The following is an 18651-nucleotide window of genomic DNA, read 5'->3' as shown; positions in this document are numbered from 1 at the left end:
TGAACCTTTTAAAACACTCTTCCATTCACCAAGATGATTTTAAAATGAAAACATTTATTTGATCTCCTTGGTCTTGAATGGATGGATGGTCACACCGCAGAAGTTACTACAAGATGTTAAAATGCCAATTAAAAAAGGTAATTACTGGTGCGTCTGAATCAATATGAGTCTTATTCCTGTTGCCTGATAAAGTGAGGAGTGTGTAGAGTTAGGTAACATTTCTCCCGTGGGCAGCGCTAAAGATAGATCACACTATGCCACTTGTCGAGGAGTGTCTAATGTAATTTAAGGAGAAGGATAGAGCTGACTCTGCCACTTCCCTAAAGCCACAGGAGGTTAATTATGCACACTTACACCATATTGAAATCACATTTAAGTAGCCATTTGTCCAGGGTATTAAGGGACTGTATAAAAATTACTGTTGGGAAAAGTGGATCAAAATTAAATTATATTTTACTCTGACTGGCCCCTTATTCTCGTTGGGTGCTTACTTGTTTTATAAAAGATGGAGTTGTTTCGGTCGGTCACCCACCAGGGCCTTTGTAACCTGGCACACAAAGCATGCCCAGGTTGAAGACATGTACAGGCATTTCAATATATAACCGATTACAGAGAGGAGAATGTTGCAACAGAAAGATGTAAAACCCTTAGCGATCACTTAGAAGAAGTTTAAACAGGAAGCTATTTATATTCTGTACCAGCGCCAATGCAGAGGTTTTTTTTCCCCTATGATCGCGTATCGTCAGAAGAACATTGCCCAGATTCTGGTGTTTTTCAACACAAATATAAATGGTTACAGGGCTGCGGTAATAATAAAGCCAGCAGTGATCACAAACAAAGTTTTACCCTTTTCAAATGGGGCATCCCAACTGTGGAGATGATTTGACTGTGAAACCAATGGACACCACCCACTCTTGGTACATTACCTGATTTACTCTCCTTTCTTACCAATGCTGACCAACATTTACAAAAATAATTTCATGTTGTATTTAATGTGACTTAACATAATTGATGGAGCTCATGAAGTCATCATGAAAATAGTCACAGAGCATTCCATCTTTTATATTCAGTCTATGAAAGCCTATGTTAATGTTCATATTTGAACCATTAACCATCAAGAACCATGAACTGCTACGCTAAAAGCAATTTGGTTTTATTATGAGCCTTGATGAACCGTTGAATCGACGCACTGATAACATGAAACATGTTCCAAACTTTAAACATCCTCAGTCAAAATGTTTCTCCTAATAATATTAATAAATACTACAAATGCCGATGTTAGGACACTTTTTATATGATCAATTTTGGGATTTTTAGGAAGGCTTAAATAAAATATAGACATTGGAAAAGAATAAAAGTCAGCTTTATTTTAGAAAAAATACCCCCATACTCCAAATCATGTTTATACAATAACGTTGGTGCATTTTACACATATTACTTTAGAAATGATTAATTAAAAAATGTTTGATATTAAATGATGACCATGTAGCACTTAGTACAGTATGTATGAATGCAGTCAGTATAGCCTTGCAACAAAGATGGGGTGCTCAACAGTAGGTTTTCTGCTCATACAGCAGACGTCAGTTATGACATTAATACTTGTTACCCAGTAGAGGGCAGTGTGTGTGAGTATACATGCATGTATTTCCATTATTGTTACAGCTTGTGAAGTGAAACAGTGTAAACATTTTTCATTCAGTAAATCTAAGAAAAAACACATTCAAATGCTCAAAAAGATTCCATAAAGTTAGGAATCATATATATGAAAAGGAAAAAAAAACTATATTTGATCGATACAAGGGATGAGAAGCTTCATCTCTACTGTGTGTTTTTAGTTTTTTGTGAATATGTACTAATAGACCTCAGAGTGATTGAGTAAGGAAATTAAATCTATATGACAAGTCATGAAGCACTGGAGTTATTAGTTATAGTCCATCTTTTCAACACGTTTGCAGCACTCAGGCTTTGTATGAAAAAAATGATCTGTGGGTATGTCAAGTCCTCTGGAACTCCTAACACGCTACGAGCCAGCCCTCATCTGTATTCCTGAGAGAAGACGGATGATCTCCTGCCCTATCTATCCATGCTACGTTCCTTTTTTTCACTGTAATTACAAGAGATCCTGGAGGAGGAGGCAAAAATGTGGAGATGATACAGAACATCAGTGTACATGTATATGCCTGAGAATTATGCTAAAACTTCACATAACCCTGTGAAAAATGGCTGGTCATAGCTGCCCCTCCTCGAAATGTAGGCAGATGTGTGACGGATGCCCTCACTCAGCCACCTGGAAAAAAAATATATGAGAAAGTCAATACTCCCAAACATTTGGATCGAAGCGGAGTGTCAAAGCCTCAATATTTCAGTCATGAAATAGGCAAATAAAGCAGCAAGGTGTGAAAGACATAAAAGACAAAAATATGGCTGACATAAATCATGAGAGCATACCAGTTGATCTGACTTCCACACATGTCCTCTTGCACTCGTCCTCTGTGTCAAATCGATTTTTGTTGCCATTGCAGCCTCCGTACCAGAACTGGGCGCACGCGTTTGCTTGTTTGTCATAGTACCAGCGGATGCTGTAGTCCCTGCACGTACCTTGGTCCAGAACCAAGCCACAGCGGGGGTCCAAGGGGACAGTCTCTGCAGGAGAAGATGTCATATGAATGAGAGAACTCGTTTCCACCTAATCTAACCTCAGAGTGGCCCTTTCTGCTCCGTTTCTTCACCATGCTGTCAGAAAAAAGCAGATTGCACAAAATCAGCCACACTGCATCAAAAATAATTGGCTTCCCTGTTCTTCACCTTGCTGCACACACAGCAGAAAGGCCACATCAACGAAAGCTGCTCCCTTTCTGCTGCCTGTACTCAAAGCACACTGGACTAGAACTCCAAAGGAGCTTCATCTACTCCATCAGGTGTCATCACACCACATTTGCAGCCATCTCAAAACTGAGATTGCTGACTATTCGTTTAATGCCCCAGTGTCACTATCCCTTATCAGCACTATACTATACTGCTATCAGCACTATACGGACAAAAATATAACAGGGTGCAAAACACAGAAAACATTTAAACATGAACGGATTATTATGTACCACCCCCACACTGAAGGCAGAGGTTTGGATTTCAGTAATTATCTGATATCATAAGTAATTTTCTGTGCCATTATTCATTTCGGTTGTTGACATTAACATCTGTTTGCAGGTTCTTACAAAAAATATTCATGTCACAAAAAAATACTGTGGCCATGAGGTGGCGTATCATTTTAGGTCCATTTTAAGTATTTTAAGTAACTCTGAAAGCTGCCATTAGTCCAAAGTTATTAAAAGATAAAGAATTTTCCTATCATGTGATAAATAAAGTATTATCCTCCTCTCGTGTCCTTAATTAAGGATAATGTACATTTAGAAAAAAAATAGTTTAGTTATAGCGTGACATATCATTTTAACATGTCAACTAGCTAGCTAACTTATTGCTAACCTTTAGCTCTATTTAACCTTGTAAATATACTGCATTGATTGTAACACCTTGGGCCACAGTCACACTGAGAGTCGCACTTTATTGGACCTTTCCAGAAGAGTTGAAACAGCTGCAAAGGTTTGGCCAATGTCTTTTATCCTGTCTTCCTTCTCTCACCCCGGTCGGTCGTGGCATCTGGCCGCCCCTCCCTGAGCCTGTTTCTGCTGGAGGCTTCTTCCTGTTAAAAGGGAGTTTTTCCTTCCCACTGTTGCCAAACCACTTGCTCATAGGGGATCATATGATTGTTGGGTTTTTCTCTGCATGTATTATTGTAGGGTCTACCTTGAGGCGACTGTTGTTGTGATTTGGCCTTGTATAAATAAAACTGAATTGAATGTCATATTAAACCCTATTGTTTATGAATGGGACATCAATCGAGTTCATATGTATGTGAGGGCAGATACACATAGTATGTGTATTGTCTTTTAAATATTGAGGTCCTAACTGAATTTTTGCTCATGGTATGTCTTTGCAGTGAGGGAATTTATTTATTTTGGATCTCTGTAATAAAAATAATTTTGCTCATAAGAAAGATAGAAAAGTAGAGCAGAGTATTGGACTTCATATACCTTTGGGAAGAACTGGCCTTGGTACAGGTACATACTGTACAGAAACACCGGAGGATGTTGTACTTATGCTTGTGGATGAAGATGATGATGACGATGAAGAGTGTTCCCTGGATGGAGAGAGATGTTTGTCTGAGGTGCTGTGGGTAAATGTGTCCCCACGCTGCACCCCTCCTTCCTATTGAGGAAAAAAACAGAAACCAGTTGTTAGAATAATAAATGTGTGTAATGTACATATAAAGATGTATTCTTGTTTTCATACATGTACTTTGTTGGATCCTTTAATCTCATGCTGGGTGGTCTCTATCATTCCTCCATGGCTGTGTGTGCTGATACCAGTGTTGATACCAGTCTGACGTCCATTCTCTACTTCCGGTTGGGTCACAGGCCTGTACCCATAGCCACCAGTAGCATACTTTCCATTGATTAAATTTTTGTTCCCATTATAACCATTGTTTCCATAGCCGTTGTAGCCATTAGTTATTCTGTTATATATTAGGGCTCCATTCTCATCTTCACAGAACTGGCTGACCAGCTTGGATTCGAGGGCTGTGACACAAAGACACAGAAGTTAGGAACTAGGAAAAAGGATTTAACTAATTACTGTTTTGTCACTATTCGCTCGCCAGACATAGCCTAAAAGATTTTTTTAGGAATTCTTTTCTGTTAAATTTCTAACTATCAGATGGCTTTGCATTAATTTTGTGCACAAACAAACATACAGGTCATATGCAGAGGTGGAATACTAATATACTTCATTTAGTGCCAGTAACAGATAAAACTTGAGAAATAAACATTCCTATCGCCCATGCCTTTATAAAGCTTTGCCTTCTGCTAATTAGCAGATTCCGGGTCGTGAACACACTACATTCATTATAATAATGCCTACTTTTGCTCCAGTAACGTGCAAAGCTACAGTGAAACCAAACTGGCTAAGTGTGCAAAAGTACAGTAGCTGGCTGGTTTAGGTTAAGCTCTTCAGAAGTGTTATTGAAGATGCATAATCCATTATTTCTTCAAATTGTCACTCACATCAACATAGAATGCTAAATTATGGATTGCCACAGACAGTAGGGCTAACCACAAACTAACCAACTAACAGTGGAAGATCAGAACGCTAATGAGATTTGAAACCACTATGAGGTTATTCTGCCTAGATTAAATAATAATGAGTATATGTGACTTGCATATCTGTAGTTAGACTTGGTGCATTGTTAAAAAAAAAAAAGTAAATGTAACTATAGGGTACATAAACGTGCGCTAAATAGGTGTCTAAAATAGCTTGTATAAGATATAAGTTAAGATATGATTTTTTAATAATATAACACAAAAATTGTAGATTTCAAGTCACACAAGCACTTCACATATAAATGGATCCGTATAAAAATGGAAAAATCTATTTTTTAAAAATTGGTTCACTACAGGCGGGAATCACCAGGCAACTCACAATACGACATCCCTAAGGTAATCCTGGGGACATTTTGTGCCATTACGGGGGTTTTTTCATGCTATTTTGGCTGTGCTGAATGAATACAACTAATTTGCCAGAGGATATTATTTTATTTTAATTTTAGAATTCTTGTCTCAGTTCCTTAGGGATATTATCACAATACTTCAGTCAATTCTTCACATTTTGTGAAGGATGCTGCTGAAGAATGCTTTATTACAGTTAGCTGTAATAAATCACCGAAAATCACATTTATGTTGCTTTTTACAAAGACATCATTCCTGTTCTATAGGAATATAATCAGAATACAATCAGCAAGCAACTCAACTCATTAACAAAGACTCATATTAAGGGTAAGTAAAGAAAATGCCTCTTACCTGGCAGGGTGTTGAAGTCATCAATGAGGAACATGTGCTCCGTGTCTGGATCAGATGCGATTAGATTCAGTTCTTTCAGGAATTCGGCCTGCGTTGGGTCTGAGGTGTTAACGATCCCCAGGGCAAACATCTCAATATTGGCAGCGTGTGCTTCTCGCACAGCTATATCCAGCTTCACTGGTTCTCGCTTGTCGGTTTGCCCATCAGTAATCACGATGGCCACTTTGCTTACTCCCAAACGTGAACTATGGAAGACCTCCTGCGTCGCCTTGCGGATAGCGGTACCAGTGTAGGTGCCCTCTCCCATATATGGGATGTTTCTGATTGCATTCTTGACATCCTGTTTGGTGACATAGCGGGCCAAGTTGAATACAGTTCTCACCTCAAGGCTGTACAGGACCAGGCCAATCCTGGTGGCGTTTCGGCCCACTGTTACCCGGTCCACTAATGCATTCACAAAGTCCTTGATGATTTCAAAGTTCTCAGGCCCCACACTCTCTGAGCTGTCAATGACAAACACCAGCTCCATAGGCCTCTCCTTACACTTGATCCCACATCCTAGAATCACATCACATCAACATATGAGATCATGGCGGAAATGTCACATTGATGAGTTCCAGTCTGTGGAACTGGATCCAGCACTTTACAGATCAGATGACACAGTGGCTTTCATTGAGAAATTAAATCTACTACAATATTTATGCTATCAAAAGATATTTTACCACAGATCTCTTTGATCAATCGAATGACGTCTTCTCTCTGCAATGAATACACAATATAAGCATATGGATAATCACAAAAAGTAAAACGATACAGATATGAACACATGACACTCACAGTGAGGCCAGCTTCACCTTTGGCACCGAGTCGGCCCTAGGATCAAAAATATTAAAAAACGTTTATTCACAAAGTGTCACTGTTTCTGCAAATCTTCCAGTTTCATGGGGCAGACAAATGTCAGTAGCGATAACAAGCAGAATAGGAGCAGGTTCAGGGGTTGGAGCCCTCTCCCCAGCCATCACAAAACAGAACACAACAAAGTGAGACATGAAGGAATCATTAGCGTCACTCACAGGTTGCCCTGGGGTTCCAGGGTCTCCTACATCTCCTTTGATCCCCTTCAGCCCCCTCTCCCCTGTCAAACCTCGATCACCCTGTTGCACACCACATTGCAAAACATCAGCACTCAAAGAATTATAAATGCTCACAACCCCACATTCAGTCCCGGGTAACACAGTAACTGACTTTAGCTCCAGGAAAGCCTTCTCCAGGTATTCCTCTTGGTCCTACCACACCCTGGGCCCCCTGTTCACCCTGAATCAAACACACAAGGCAGTTGTGTTACAGCTTGTGATAGATACTTACAGGTTTAGGTAGTACACAGAGCCCTGGATGTCTTGATATTTTATAGATATGTGAATGTCTATCAAGGACAATAAATTACAGCCTACCTTTGGCCCTTGAACTCCTTGCCCTTGAGGACCTGTTGGCCCAGGTGGACCAGGTCTCCCAGGGTTACCCTGCAAGTCAAAACATGTTGCTTATATAACTACAGCTCAAGGTCAGTTACAAAATAGCTACAATGTGACAAAAAAGCAGATTTGTAATTTATGAAAGAAATATTTGTTGCAGCCATACAAATGGCACAGTTACTGGGGTCAAGGCAGCAGACCTGCTGACTTGCTGTTCACATAAGTATACAGGCTCCACCTGTGGCGAGGTGTAGGCAGGGAGACACCTGTCAGGTGGAATGTTATTAAAAAAGCCAGGAACAATACTCTATTACTTAAGCCTTTTGCTGTAGTCATGACTGAATGTCAACTAGTCATGACTACAGCAAATTCAAGTCACGTGCAGCTACCAGTTATCATCAAACTCCAAAGTGAATTCAGTAATGTGTTTTCTCTTGTCTGTGTTCAGTATTAAAGCTTAAAGTTGGCAAAATATCCTCAATTTTTCTTGAATGGCTTAAAAAAAAGAAAATAAGTAAAATAAGATTACTGATTTTGATTAGAAAACATACACAACTCAATCTTGCACATGCATGTGTGACATGTGTACACTCCTCTACTTTGAATGCTTTGTTGTCTGTATGCTGCTATGACAACTCGATTTCTGGGCTGCAGTGCATCTGTGAAAACAGCTTAATCCAAGAAATTATCTGATGTCATGACCCACAAAAGATTTTGACTGTAATACATTTCCTGTTTGGGTTGACTTCATAATGTGAGAAAAGGCAATAGCAGCTATATATATCACATGTGCAATTAATAACTCAACCCAACAAAAAATTTACTTTATCTATAAGAGTTTGAAACACACTTTGTATTCTTGTAATAAAGAGCAGCAACTTCAAGGTTACCAGTGTTGTTGTGAATGTTTCACATCACCATTTTCTCAGCACGGACAAGAGCTGATAAGTGTCAGTGTGCTCTGCTTTCCCATTTTTTCCTATTATTTGCGTCTTCAATTAAAACCTGCCTACTGCTGCATGACTTTGACAGAGCTCGGACCTGCACAGACAGTGGCCTGAAGCCTGTGGGGAATCTGGATATGATATGTGAGGACATGCGGGGTGCCGGGTGTTCTTTTAGTAAGGCCTGTTAGGCCAAGTGTTTCTCATCAGACACATATGTCTGTGGAGATTCACACCCTGCACCCATGTGTCACAGTGCTGTTGGAAAAATCACGATAAATGCCACCAAAAAATGAACAAGCAGCCCAGTTGTGGGCATGTTTGCACAGAAGACGATGCACTGTGTTTTTTTTTTCAACCTGTTATTCTTCAGAGAATGTAACTCAGTCACAACCATCTGGCAGTACTTAGGAGAAATTTGAAAAAGGCTCCTCTCAAGTAAACATCTTAGAATGTTGTCCTCGGCTCATGTTCCCATAAACCAAATAAAAAACCAAATAAAAATGAATAATATTATAATATTTCTGATTACAAAACAGGTAAAAGGGAGTTGCTTAAAACAGCAGAGGTTAAAGATTTGAAAAATGTAAAGGTTTTAAATTTACCAGAGGTCCTGGGAGGCCTTCACCTGGAAGTCCTGGTAAACCAGGCAACCCTCGAAATCCAATATCGCCCTGCAAAGATGAATGCACAGCAAAGATAGATGAACACTGACAGCACAGCAATTTACAATCTGTCAAACAAACTCGTGCACTGACTAAAATCGTGTTTCCCTTAATTAGCTTCCCTAAACAAAAGACCAAATCTTTCCATGGTGAGATAATCTCACTTATCTTCAGTGCAGATTCAAACACAACTTGGAAATTCATCTTACCAGGACTTGACAATGGCTTTGGCTCTAAATTCTGACCTCACAGAAAGAACCATCTATGTCATATAAGGTTTACATCCTACAAGATTTTTGAAACATGGGACATTTTTGATTGAATTTTGCATTCAAACCAATAATGAATTCCATAATGTTTATAAGCAGTGACTAACTATCATCACAATACTGTATGACAGATCCAGGAGCTTTGCAGACCGCATGTCTACATGTTATAATTGTATACTGAACCTGCGGGAAGCATCATAAACAGCAACAACTGTTAATGTGGGCTTCTGTTATTCATGTTTGTGCTGTTGCTGGTCCTTTAGCATAGTTCCTATGTTTTTTCCTTCCCAGTGTTGCCAAGTGTGTGCTGATAGGGTATTGTCTTAATGTTGGGGTTTTTCTGCAGTACTGTTTCGTCATTACCTTACAATTTTATTAAGCACATCAACTGTTGTTGTAATTTGGTGCTATATAAATAAAATTGATTTGAAAATGGAAGTGAATTGATTTCATATAGCTTTAGTGTGTAGACATATTTTTAAAATGACTATGTAGACCTGCAAATTACCAACACATCACTATACTGGGACCTTTGTACAAACCACAAAGTCTGCTGGAAAGTGTGGAAACCTACTGTAACCTTACTATAATTCTCAACTTTTTTTAAACAAAGACCCAACTTTACACTGACATTTGAAAGAAATGCACGCTGGAAAGTTCTATCTTATGGATCCACATTCTCACCTTCGGTCCAGGAACGCCCACTCCCTCCGGCCCAGGTTCTCCTGGAAGTCCAGGCAGCCCAGGAGGACCCTGAAAAAGCAAAAAGCTAACTTAAGTATGGATTTCCAGAAAGAAGAGTAAGTTAATATTGTACTCTGAAACAAGCAGAGTATAATACTTGAAATTGAATAAGAAATTGTCTGGCTTTTATAAAATAATGCAATAAAACAGGATTTAATGTGTAAAAATTGGAACAGTTAGCACCACAGGGGGATTTTGTTACCTTTGGACAGCACCAGGTTAGCGGCTTCTCATTGTTCCCGGACTTTATGCTAAGGTAAGCTAAGCATCTGGTTTACAGACCAAACATTTGGTTTCAATCTTCATATCCAACCCTCAATGAGAAAGTAAAATATAGTAAGTGATTTTTTTTCTTATTTTTTTAAGGCACCACCTTTATTCTTACTGCCCTTAATGAAAGTCATGTTAATTTCATCTCCCTCTGGTTTAAGTTAAAGGAAACATACTCAGGATATGTGTAAGGGCCACCTACTGTAAAGTTGGGTTATAAATGTCTCACTGATTGATAGAGGGTTGGAACTGAGCGGCAGTACAAGAGAGGCAAATGCTAGATGGATGGAGGACTAGATATAGTATGCAGATGAAAGGTATGGGTGTACAGATTTATGAGGAGACATATGTCATTGTCTAAATCAGCTCCTCACCATGGGGCCAGGATAGCCGTCTCCTTTGGGACCAAATGGGCCTGGAGGGCCTCGATCTCCTCGGTCACCCTACAGGAGGCAGATACATAGGAATCAATAATTCATTCATACAAAGGATACAAAGAGATTTACAGACTTGCAAAACAAACTAAAGTGGAATATGCACATAAATGGACACATATGCTCCTTTGCTTGGTCCCTTATATTAACCCTCTCAAGGCAGGCGTTGCAGATTTGCAACAAGTAAAAGCTAACAACCTGATTACCCCACATACATATTTTATGAGGTTTTTTTTACTTAGAAGTACCACTGCAGGTATTCTTTTGTGCATTAGCAACAAAAACTTAATTTGAGCCTGAGAGGGTTAAGTATTGAGCAAAACATAAAAACAGGTTGTAGCATTTTATTAGCTGAGATTTTCAGCAAATGTTAGCGTATGGAAAGCATGACAGGATGTACAGCTGTGCTTCCCATCCTAATTTTTGACATATTCTCTGTTCTTTCTAGATGGACTGTAAATGGCCTTGATGATGAAAGCACAAACACGTGTTTCCTGATCTGCCCCTCATTACTTGTTTGATTATTGATTCTTTTCCAGATTTGGACGCACTCAGCACATGTTTAAATGTGTTTGTTCGAAAATCTGACTCATGCTTGTTTCTACAGGCAGGCACCCAATAGAAATGCAATACATATTTATATGTGTATTTCTTTTTCAACCAGAGAATAATAATATCAGTTTTACCTTAGGACCAGGAAGTCCATAGCCAGTCTCCCCAACTGGACCAGGAGGGCCATTTGGACCAGGATCACCCTACAACACATTTTTAGTAACAAAGCTGCCCCTTAGTACAGAAGGTTGTACATAGATGTGCAACATCGATGTTGTACATCTAATATAAAAAGGTTAACTTTAATAGACACTGTATATACAATATAAAATGTAGAACATTGTGCAACTGTGCTGTTGCTACTTAGAAGCAAATTAAAGACTTCTACCACTGATAATATTGTTTAATAATGGGTTAATGCTACGAACAAAACATACTAATTCAATTCAATTCAGTTTTATTTATATAGTGCCAAATCACAGCAGAGATTCTACAATAATGTAGTATGTATGTAGTACAATAACAATAATGCCAATAACAAGTTTACGTGCATCAGGAGAATCAATGTTTCTTTCTACAAAGAGTCTTGGAACAACCTAAAATAATAACCACATATTTTGTGAAAATGTGAAGAAAACATGACGAATCTCCGCAGTCTTACACTGATGGCTCAGTAAAACTGAATCTTATACCTTGGGTCCAGTGATGAAGCGTCCTGGAGGACCAGGCAAACCCAGCCTGCCTTGCGCTCCTGGTTCTCCCTGACAAAGTTTATTGTATGAAAACTGGTTAAGACCAAAAACGTACAGAGGATATTTTCTCATTATCTCTTTCCAGGTAAATGTTAATGATGGCCTAATGATTGCTCACCTTTGGTCCTGAGGGTCCAGCAATGCCTGGCGGCCCAGTCAAGCCTCTGATTCCTCTTTGGCCTTGGTCACCCTTGAAGGTCACATCAGGAATATACTCACTGGTCTGACTTACTTACTGACTTGCAGGAAAATGAAATATGGAATATTACTTTTTTACCTTTTCACCTTGGATACCAATTCCAGGAGCGCCATCTGGCCCTCTTAGGCCAATAGCTCCGGGCTCGCCCTAAAGACACACATGCATCCAAGTATTTGGCCCCATCCTGTTTTTGTTTTTTTTAATGTTTTGCCTATTTGTCATACTTACATGTTTTACATCATCAAACAAAATGTAATAATAGATATTGCTAACCTGGTTGTAACACCCTTGTTAGTAAGAACTGCAATTCAGCAACTGGCAGTTGCTGAATTGCAGTTCTTCAGAGTCTTTCATATCAATGCAGAAGAATCTTGGCTCACTCTTTGCACAAACTTTTTAATTGGAGACTTTTCAAAAACCCAAAACCTTCATTTGGTTGTTTTTGAGTGATTCAGAGTAAGCCAAGTGGGCTTGAGCTTCAGGATATGAACTGATGGCTGGACATTCTCTTCAGGATTTTCTCACAGATAGCAGAATTCATGGTTTCATCAATTAAGGCAAGTTGTCCAGCTCCTAAAAGAGCAAATCCCCAGACAATCATACCACCATTGTTCATAATGGAGCTCAATGTGGTTTGATTGAGTCCTAAAGCCTTAGAAATGGATATATAATCCTTCCCAAACTGATAGATGTCAACTATCTTTAGAAAATTTCTATATATCATGGGATGCTGCATTGGTTCTTGAGACCTTTTAGCCTACTACACTTGATCAGACAGGTTTTACTTAAGGGATTTTTTGATACAACAGAAAATTGAATTACCATGTACAGCGAGATAGATTTGGATAGCTTTTTCCCTTAATAAATAAAATGATCATTTAAAAACTGCATTTTGCGTTTGCTCAGGTTAAAACATCTTCAAACTACCTTCTGTCCAGGGGCTCCATCCTCCCCTGGAAGCCCAGGCAAACCTGGCATTCCTGATGATCCTGGTTCACCCTGAGGACAGATTGGTGGCTCTGTATGAGTTTATGGAGGGAATGTTTAATACTTTAAATAATGTATACTGATAACTGCTGCTGATGTGGGTTTTTACCAAATGGTTTCAACTCACCTTAGCTCCAGGGTCTCCAGCCCCTCTCTCCCCTGGAGCACCAATTTCACCTGGAAACCCTTGGTCTCCCTGTGTTAGGCAATAACATCTTCACATCTTGTCGTAATTACTAAAACACTTACACCAGTATTGTTAATATTTGCTAAGCGGACTATTACCAGAGAGCCACGTATTTTTTAAGAAAATATACTTGCTGGCATTATTTTGTACAGGCCTGGTCACACCAGCGTTTATGCTGAGACACCAGGAAGACTTGCAATGAAAGTTTACATAACAGCTTAAAATACAGGACGGACTGAGTACCTGGTCAGTTTAGCATTCAATTTACTTTGATTTAACATCCTCACCCAGTTGTACACTTGATAATCTATGTGGATATACAGTATCGCTCCAATTGTAGGTTAACCTTTAATTTCTGTCTTCAGTGCTGAGAGCAGAACACGTACAATAGAGATAAATGTGACTAAAAGCATCAGCCTTGCTTGCTTGGCTATCAAATCATTAATCAGCTTGCCAGATCCTGCAGTTTAAGTCATCATTGCTAAGCATTATACCACTTAACTATGTGACGTTTCAGGGTCATATGATCCAGTTCCAACTATAAACTCTGTGGCCTCCACATAGAAATCCTGACCCCTTGTTATTACCACTAAGATTTTGAGCATATGTACAAACCTTGGGCCCAGGCATGCCTTCTCCTGGTGGACCTCTGCTTCCCGGTGGCCCCCTTGGACCCTCTATGCCCTGCAGGTATGAATAAATGCAGTAATTAAAAGAAGCCTGAATGGAATCTGTAAACAGGGAGTGTTTTTGCTGAAGGCAGAGTAATTAGAATTTTTTCTTGGACATCAGAAGGAGGCAAACTTTTCTTCTAACACAAAATTTAAATGATTTCATTGGTTCAGTGCAATATATGTTTCTGGTTTAAACACATATTAAAATTAAAAACAGTTTAGCATGAAAAGTTTTTCTTCTTCCAGTAGGCTGGTTTATTATTTTCTATAATCAGGTGATTAATGGAGACTTTTTCAGTCCTATTATGAAGCCTTTTCTTTAAATAAATTCAGCTGTACACAAAGCCCAGTGTGAGAGCACACCTGTCTCCCTCTCTTCCACAAGTGAGTGAATGGTGAACTAGAACCAGACCTGTTCTGATAGCAATTAGCTGATGTTTTGATGACAGTGAAAAACTCTTTGGCTAAGCTGTCAGCAGCCAACAGTTTCCACTAGCTGTGGTTATTGTGTCAGAGCATGAATTTGTATGCACTTCTGCATCATGTTGGTTAAATTATGATTGTTGATCAAAAGCTTGTATTAATAAAGCAACACCATGTAATCATATTTTCTGTCATTTGTTATCAAAGAATAGGGAAAAAGTAGCTCAAAGCAGATGCTTCTTTATTTATTTATTAGTAAACAAATACAGGGAGTGCAGAATTATTAGGCAAATGAGTATTTTGTCCACATCATCCTCTTCATGCGTGTTGTCTTACTCCAAGCTGTATAGGCTCGAAAGCCTACTCCCAATTAAGCATATTAGGTGATGTGCATCTCTGTAATGAGAAGGGGTGTGGTCTAATGACATCAACACCCTATATCAGGTGTGCATAATTATTAGGCAACGTCCTTTCCTTTGGCAAAATGGGTCAAAAGAAGGACTTGACAGGCTCAGAAAAGTCAAAAATAGTGAGATATCTTGCAGAGGGATGCAGCAGTCTCAAAATTGCAAAGCTTCTGAAGCGTGATCATCGAACAATCAAGCGTTTCATTCAAAATAGTCAACAGGGTCGCAAGAAGCGTGTGAAAAAACCAAAGCGCAAAATAACTGCCCATGAACTGAGAAAAGTCAAGCGTGCAGCTGCCAAGATGCCACTTGCCACCAGTTTGGCCATATTTCAGAGCTGCAACATCACTGGAGTGCCCAAAAGCACAAGGTGTGCAATACTCAGAGACATGGCCAAGGTAAGAAAGGCTGAAAGACGACCACCACTGAACAAGACACACAAGCTGAAACGTCAAGACTGGGCCAAGAAATATCTCAAGACTGGTTTTTCTAAGGTTTTATGGACTGATGAAATGAGAGTGAGTCTTGATGGACCAGATGGATGGGCCCGTGGCTGGATTGGTAAAGGGCAGAGAACTCCAGTCCGACTCAGACACCAGCAAGGTGGAGGTGGAGTACTGGTTTGGGCTGGTATCATCAAAGACGAGCTTGTGGGGCCTTTTCGGGTTGAGGATGGAGTCAAGCTCAACTCCCAGTCCTACTGCCAGTTTCTGGAAGACACCTTCTTCAAGCAGTGGTACAGGAAGAAGTCTGCATCCTTCAAGAAAAACATGATTTTCATGCAGGACAATGCTCCATCACACGCGTCCAAGTACTCCACAGCGTGGCTGGCAAGAAAGGGTATAAAAGAAGTAAAACTAATGACATGGCCTCCTTGTTCACCTGATCTGAACCCCATTGAGAACCTGTGGTCCATCATCAAATGTGAGATTTACAAGGAGGGAAAACAGTACACCTCTCTGAACAGTGTCTGGGAGGCTGTGGTTGCTGCTGCACGCAATGTTGATGGTGAACAGATCAAAACACTGACAGAATCCATGGATGGCAGGCTTTTGGGTGTCCTTGCAAAGAAAGGTGGCTATATTGGTCGCTGATTTGTTTTTGTTTTGTTTTTGAATGTCAGAAATGTATATTTGTGAATGTGGAGATGTTATATTGGTTTCACTGGTAAAAATAAATAATTGAAATGGGTATATATTTGTTTTTTGTTAAGTTGCCTAATAATTATGCACAGTAATAGTCACCTGCACACACAGATATCCCCCTAAAATAGCTAAAACTAAAAACAAACTAAAAACTACTTCCACAAACATTCAGCTTTGATATTAATGAGTTTTTTGGGTTCATTGAGAACATGGTTGTTGTTCAATAATAAAATTATTCCTCAAAAATACAACTTGCCTAATAATTCTGCACTCCCTGTACTGATGCTAGCAGCTTGAAGGTGTTCTATTTTGGCACGGGCATGATTTAAGCTAAATGCTAATGTCAGATTGACCTGTTCTCAATGAACGTGCTACAATGAAGATCTTGGCAGAATTATTGTTTACTGTGGTCAGTATTGGGGAGTTACAGAATACACGAACAGGCGTTACGTATTTAAAATACAAAATATGAGTAACTGTATTCTGTTACAGTTACCGCTTAAATAGATGATAATTAGAATACAGTTACTTTGGTGGAATAAATGGATTACACAGCAGTTTTTTCCTGTTTCATATGTTAGGTTATCCCCTCTCTAATTTTGGTAATTCTGCGCATTGCCGGTGTTCTGACAAAACACCCTACCTATCAAGCTCTCCTACTTGTTCTTACTGACAGTTTATTACAGTTGATACTTGTTTTCCTTAAGCTGTTGTCAATTTGTTAACTTTTCAAGCTAACATGCGTTCATTTGTGCAAAAATACTCCAATTTGGAGTCTCAATTGAAGTCATATTTCAAGTCTTGATTTAGTACTTCTAAACTTCTGTAAACTGGCATACAGTGTAAACCTTGTCAATTAATTTTAGTCCTCCTGCAGTTAGTGGACACCACGCTCCGTTGTTATGTCGAAGAAAGTAATATTGCACTACATACTTGTTAATTGAGTGATAACGTTGTTTAATTTCTAAGAACCTTGACATTGGTCATTTTATTTACTGTATAAATCCAAGCAGGAAGCACGTTTTGATAAGTGTGATTTGGCCATCAAAGCGTCCTACCTATAGATATGTACGATGGAGGCATAAACCACGTAAGGCAGTATATTCTGATAAGGTAGCACAGATTGATTGACATGACTATAAATTTACGCTACGGTAAGATGTTTTGACAAAGTAGGACATTTTGTCAGAACACCGGAAACCCAGACAAACACGCAATAAGAGGCTGTAAGCGTCCTGTTAATGTTGGTAGCATCAGTTACACATTGGACCCGGAGCCAGCACAACAGAGCCAGTAGTGCACAGGCAGGAATGTTTGCACGCTCCTTAGCACTAAAAAAGGGCTTCGCTTGGATTGAGAATCATTGATAAACTACAAACTTCTGTCATATTGCATATGGTATCTTACTTAAACAATACATTTTCCTCATTATGTTATTGATAATTGTCAGTTCATCACTATTGCCTTACATTAACAAGTCAAAACATGGATGGTGACAGTAACAATTAAAAAAAACTATTAAAAAAAATCAATATAAGCCCACTGTGATTATAAAAACATGAAAAAATCAATGTATTAGAGCCACTGTGGGAATCATATTATGAGTCCAACACTTGCCTTCTCACCCTGTATGCCTAGTCCTGGGAGACCGACAAGCCCTGGAAGACCCGGTGGCCCAAAATCCCCCTACAAGTTCAGATAACAACATGTAAATGTTAATAGGTTGACAGTGCCTCACACTGAAATGTGATTTATTATATGTGGAAAACACCCATCTGTATACAATTCTATAGCGCTGCATTTTAATGAATTAATAATATAGGCCACACTTGATGACATCTGCTCCTTTTGCCTCACTTCCTTTTATCTGTCACATGCTATAATCACATCACAAATATATGATGGTAATGCAGAGAACCCTGCAGGCGGTGTTTGTCATTACTGCATGAAAACTTTGTGATTACCTCCAATAAACTTCACTACAAAGCCCACGGTAAAACTGTCAGCAACATCGGTGTCGAGAACACCCGTGTAAATCACAACGAAAAAGTTTTTTTGGGGGGGAAATGATTTTTCATGTAGCAGAAAGAATTACATAGCTAAAAATCAACTCAGCCTTTCTTTGTCTGTAAGTCTGTGAGCTAAAATGCTGCCAGATGGCTGTGAAGCTCTACAAACACATCCTGAAAGACAAACCTTTACCTTTATGTCTATGTCTGACTGTACCTGACTGCAGGCTAACTTTTCCACATTCATCAGCACAAGCAGTGAAACTGCGCTCCTCCTACACTATCCATGCTTTGACCTTGATTCATCATCTGTGGACTGTGACCTCCTACATAACACTGCACTGAATGCATTCATCCGTGGCTCTGCCAACTTATGGCCTTCTTCACAACAGGACTCCGGCTTTCTCTTCATGGCTGTGTGAAGGCTTTTCAGCAGGCGCCTTAGTTAAGGCCTCTTTAAACTCCACCTTGTCTCCTTTGATTCCAGCACCCGGCTGTCCTCTGGGTCCCCGTGGCCCTTCCAAGCCTCGCTCTCCCTGCCAAGATGGACAAAAAAGTTACTGCAAATTGACTCTTGAAATATCAGTAAGATGTATGAAAATAATG

At 39.4% G+C, this 18651-nt stretch overlaps 1 protein-coding gene across 2 annotated transcripts in view; it reads right to left on the bottom strand.

The window, feature by feature from the left end:
• Positions 1-1344: 1344 nt before the first annotated feature.
• The window catches only part of LOC113016306 (uncharacterized), a 36461-nt gene continuing 19154 nt past the window's right edge, over positions 1345-18651 (bottom strand). The window contains exons 15-36 of one of the 2 annotated variants that reach the window (XM_026159045.2): positions 18513-18581; positions 17654-17722; positions 14003-14071; positions 13328-13396; positions 13141-13212; positions 12292-12360; positions 12133-12204; positions 11955-12023; positions 11397-11465; positions 10651-10719; positions 9947-10015; positions 8934-9002; positions 7364-7432; positions 7158-7226; positions 6986-7066; positions 6750-6785; positions 6635-6671; positions 5913-6470; positions 4351-4637; positions 4092-4266; positions 2449-2643; positions 1345-2287 (exon numbers count right to left, since the gene is read on the bottom strand). In XM_026159045.2, coding sequence (XP_026014830.1) covers positions 2280-2287; positions 2449-2643; positions 4092-4266; positions 4351-4637; positions 5913-6470; positions 6635-6671; positions 6750-6785; positions 6986-7066; positions 7158-7226; positions 7364-7432; positions 8934-9002; positions 9947-10015; positions 10651-10719; positions 11397-11465; positions 11955-12023; positions 12133-12204; positions 12292-12360; positions 13141-13212; positions 13328-13396; positions 14003-14071; positions 17654-17722; positions 18513-18581 — 2349 coding nt within the window. In that variant the 3' untranslated portion in view covers positions 1345-2279. The remainder of the gene's footprint in view (positions 2288-2448; positions 2644-4091; positions 4267-4350; positions 4638-5912; positions 6471-6634; positions 6672-6749; positions 6786-6985; positions 7067-7157; positions 7227-7363; positions 7433-8933; positions 9003-9946; positions 10016-10650; positions 10720-11396; positions 11466-11954; positions 12024-12132; positions 12205-12291; positions 12361-13140; positions 13213-13327; positions 13397-14002; positions 14072-17653; positions 17723-18512; positions 18582-18651) is intronic. The other variant, XM_026159046.2, reaches the window with a different exon arrangement.

This window comes from Astatotilapia calliptera, chromosome 23 (genome assembly GCF_964374335.1).
Source record: "Astatotilapia calliptera chromosome 23, fAstCal68.1, whole genome shotgun sequence".
NCBI classification, from domain to species: Eukaryota; Metazoa; Chordata; class Actinopteri; order Cichliformes; family Cichlidae; genus Astatotilapia; species Astatotilapia calliptera.
The sequence above is the reverse complement of the archived record's forward strand: the minus strand, read 5'-3'. Positions and strand labels throughout refer to the sequence as shown.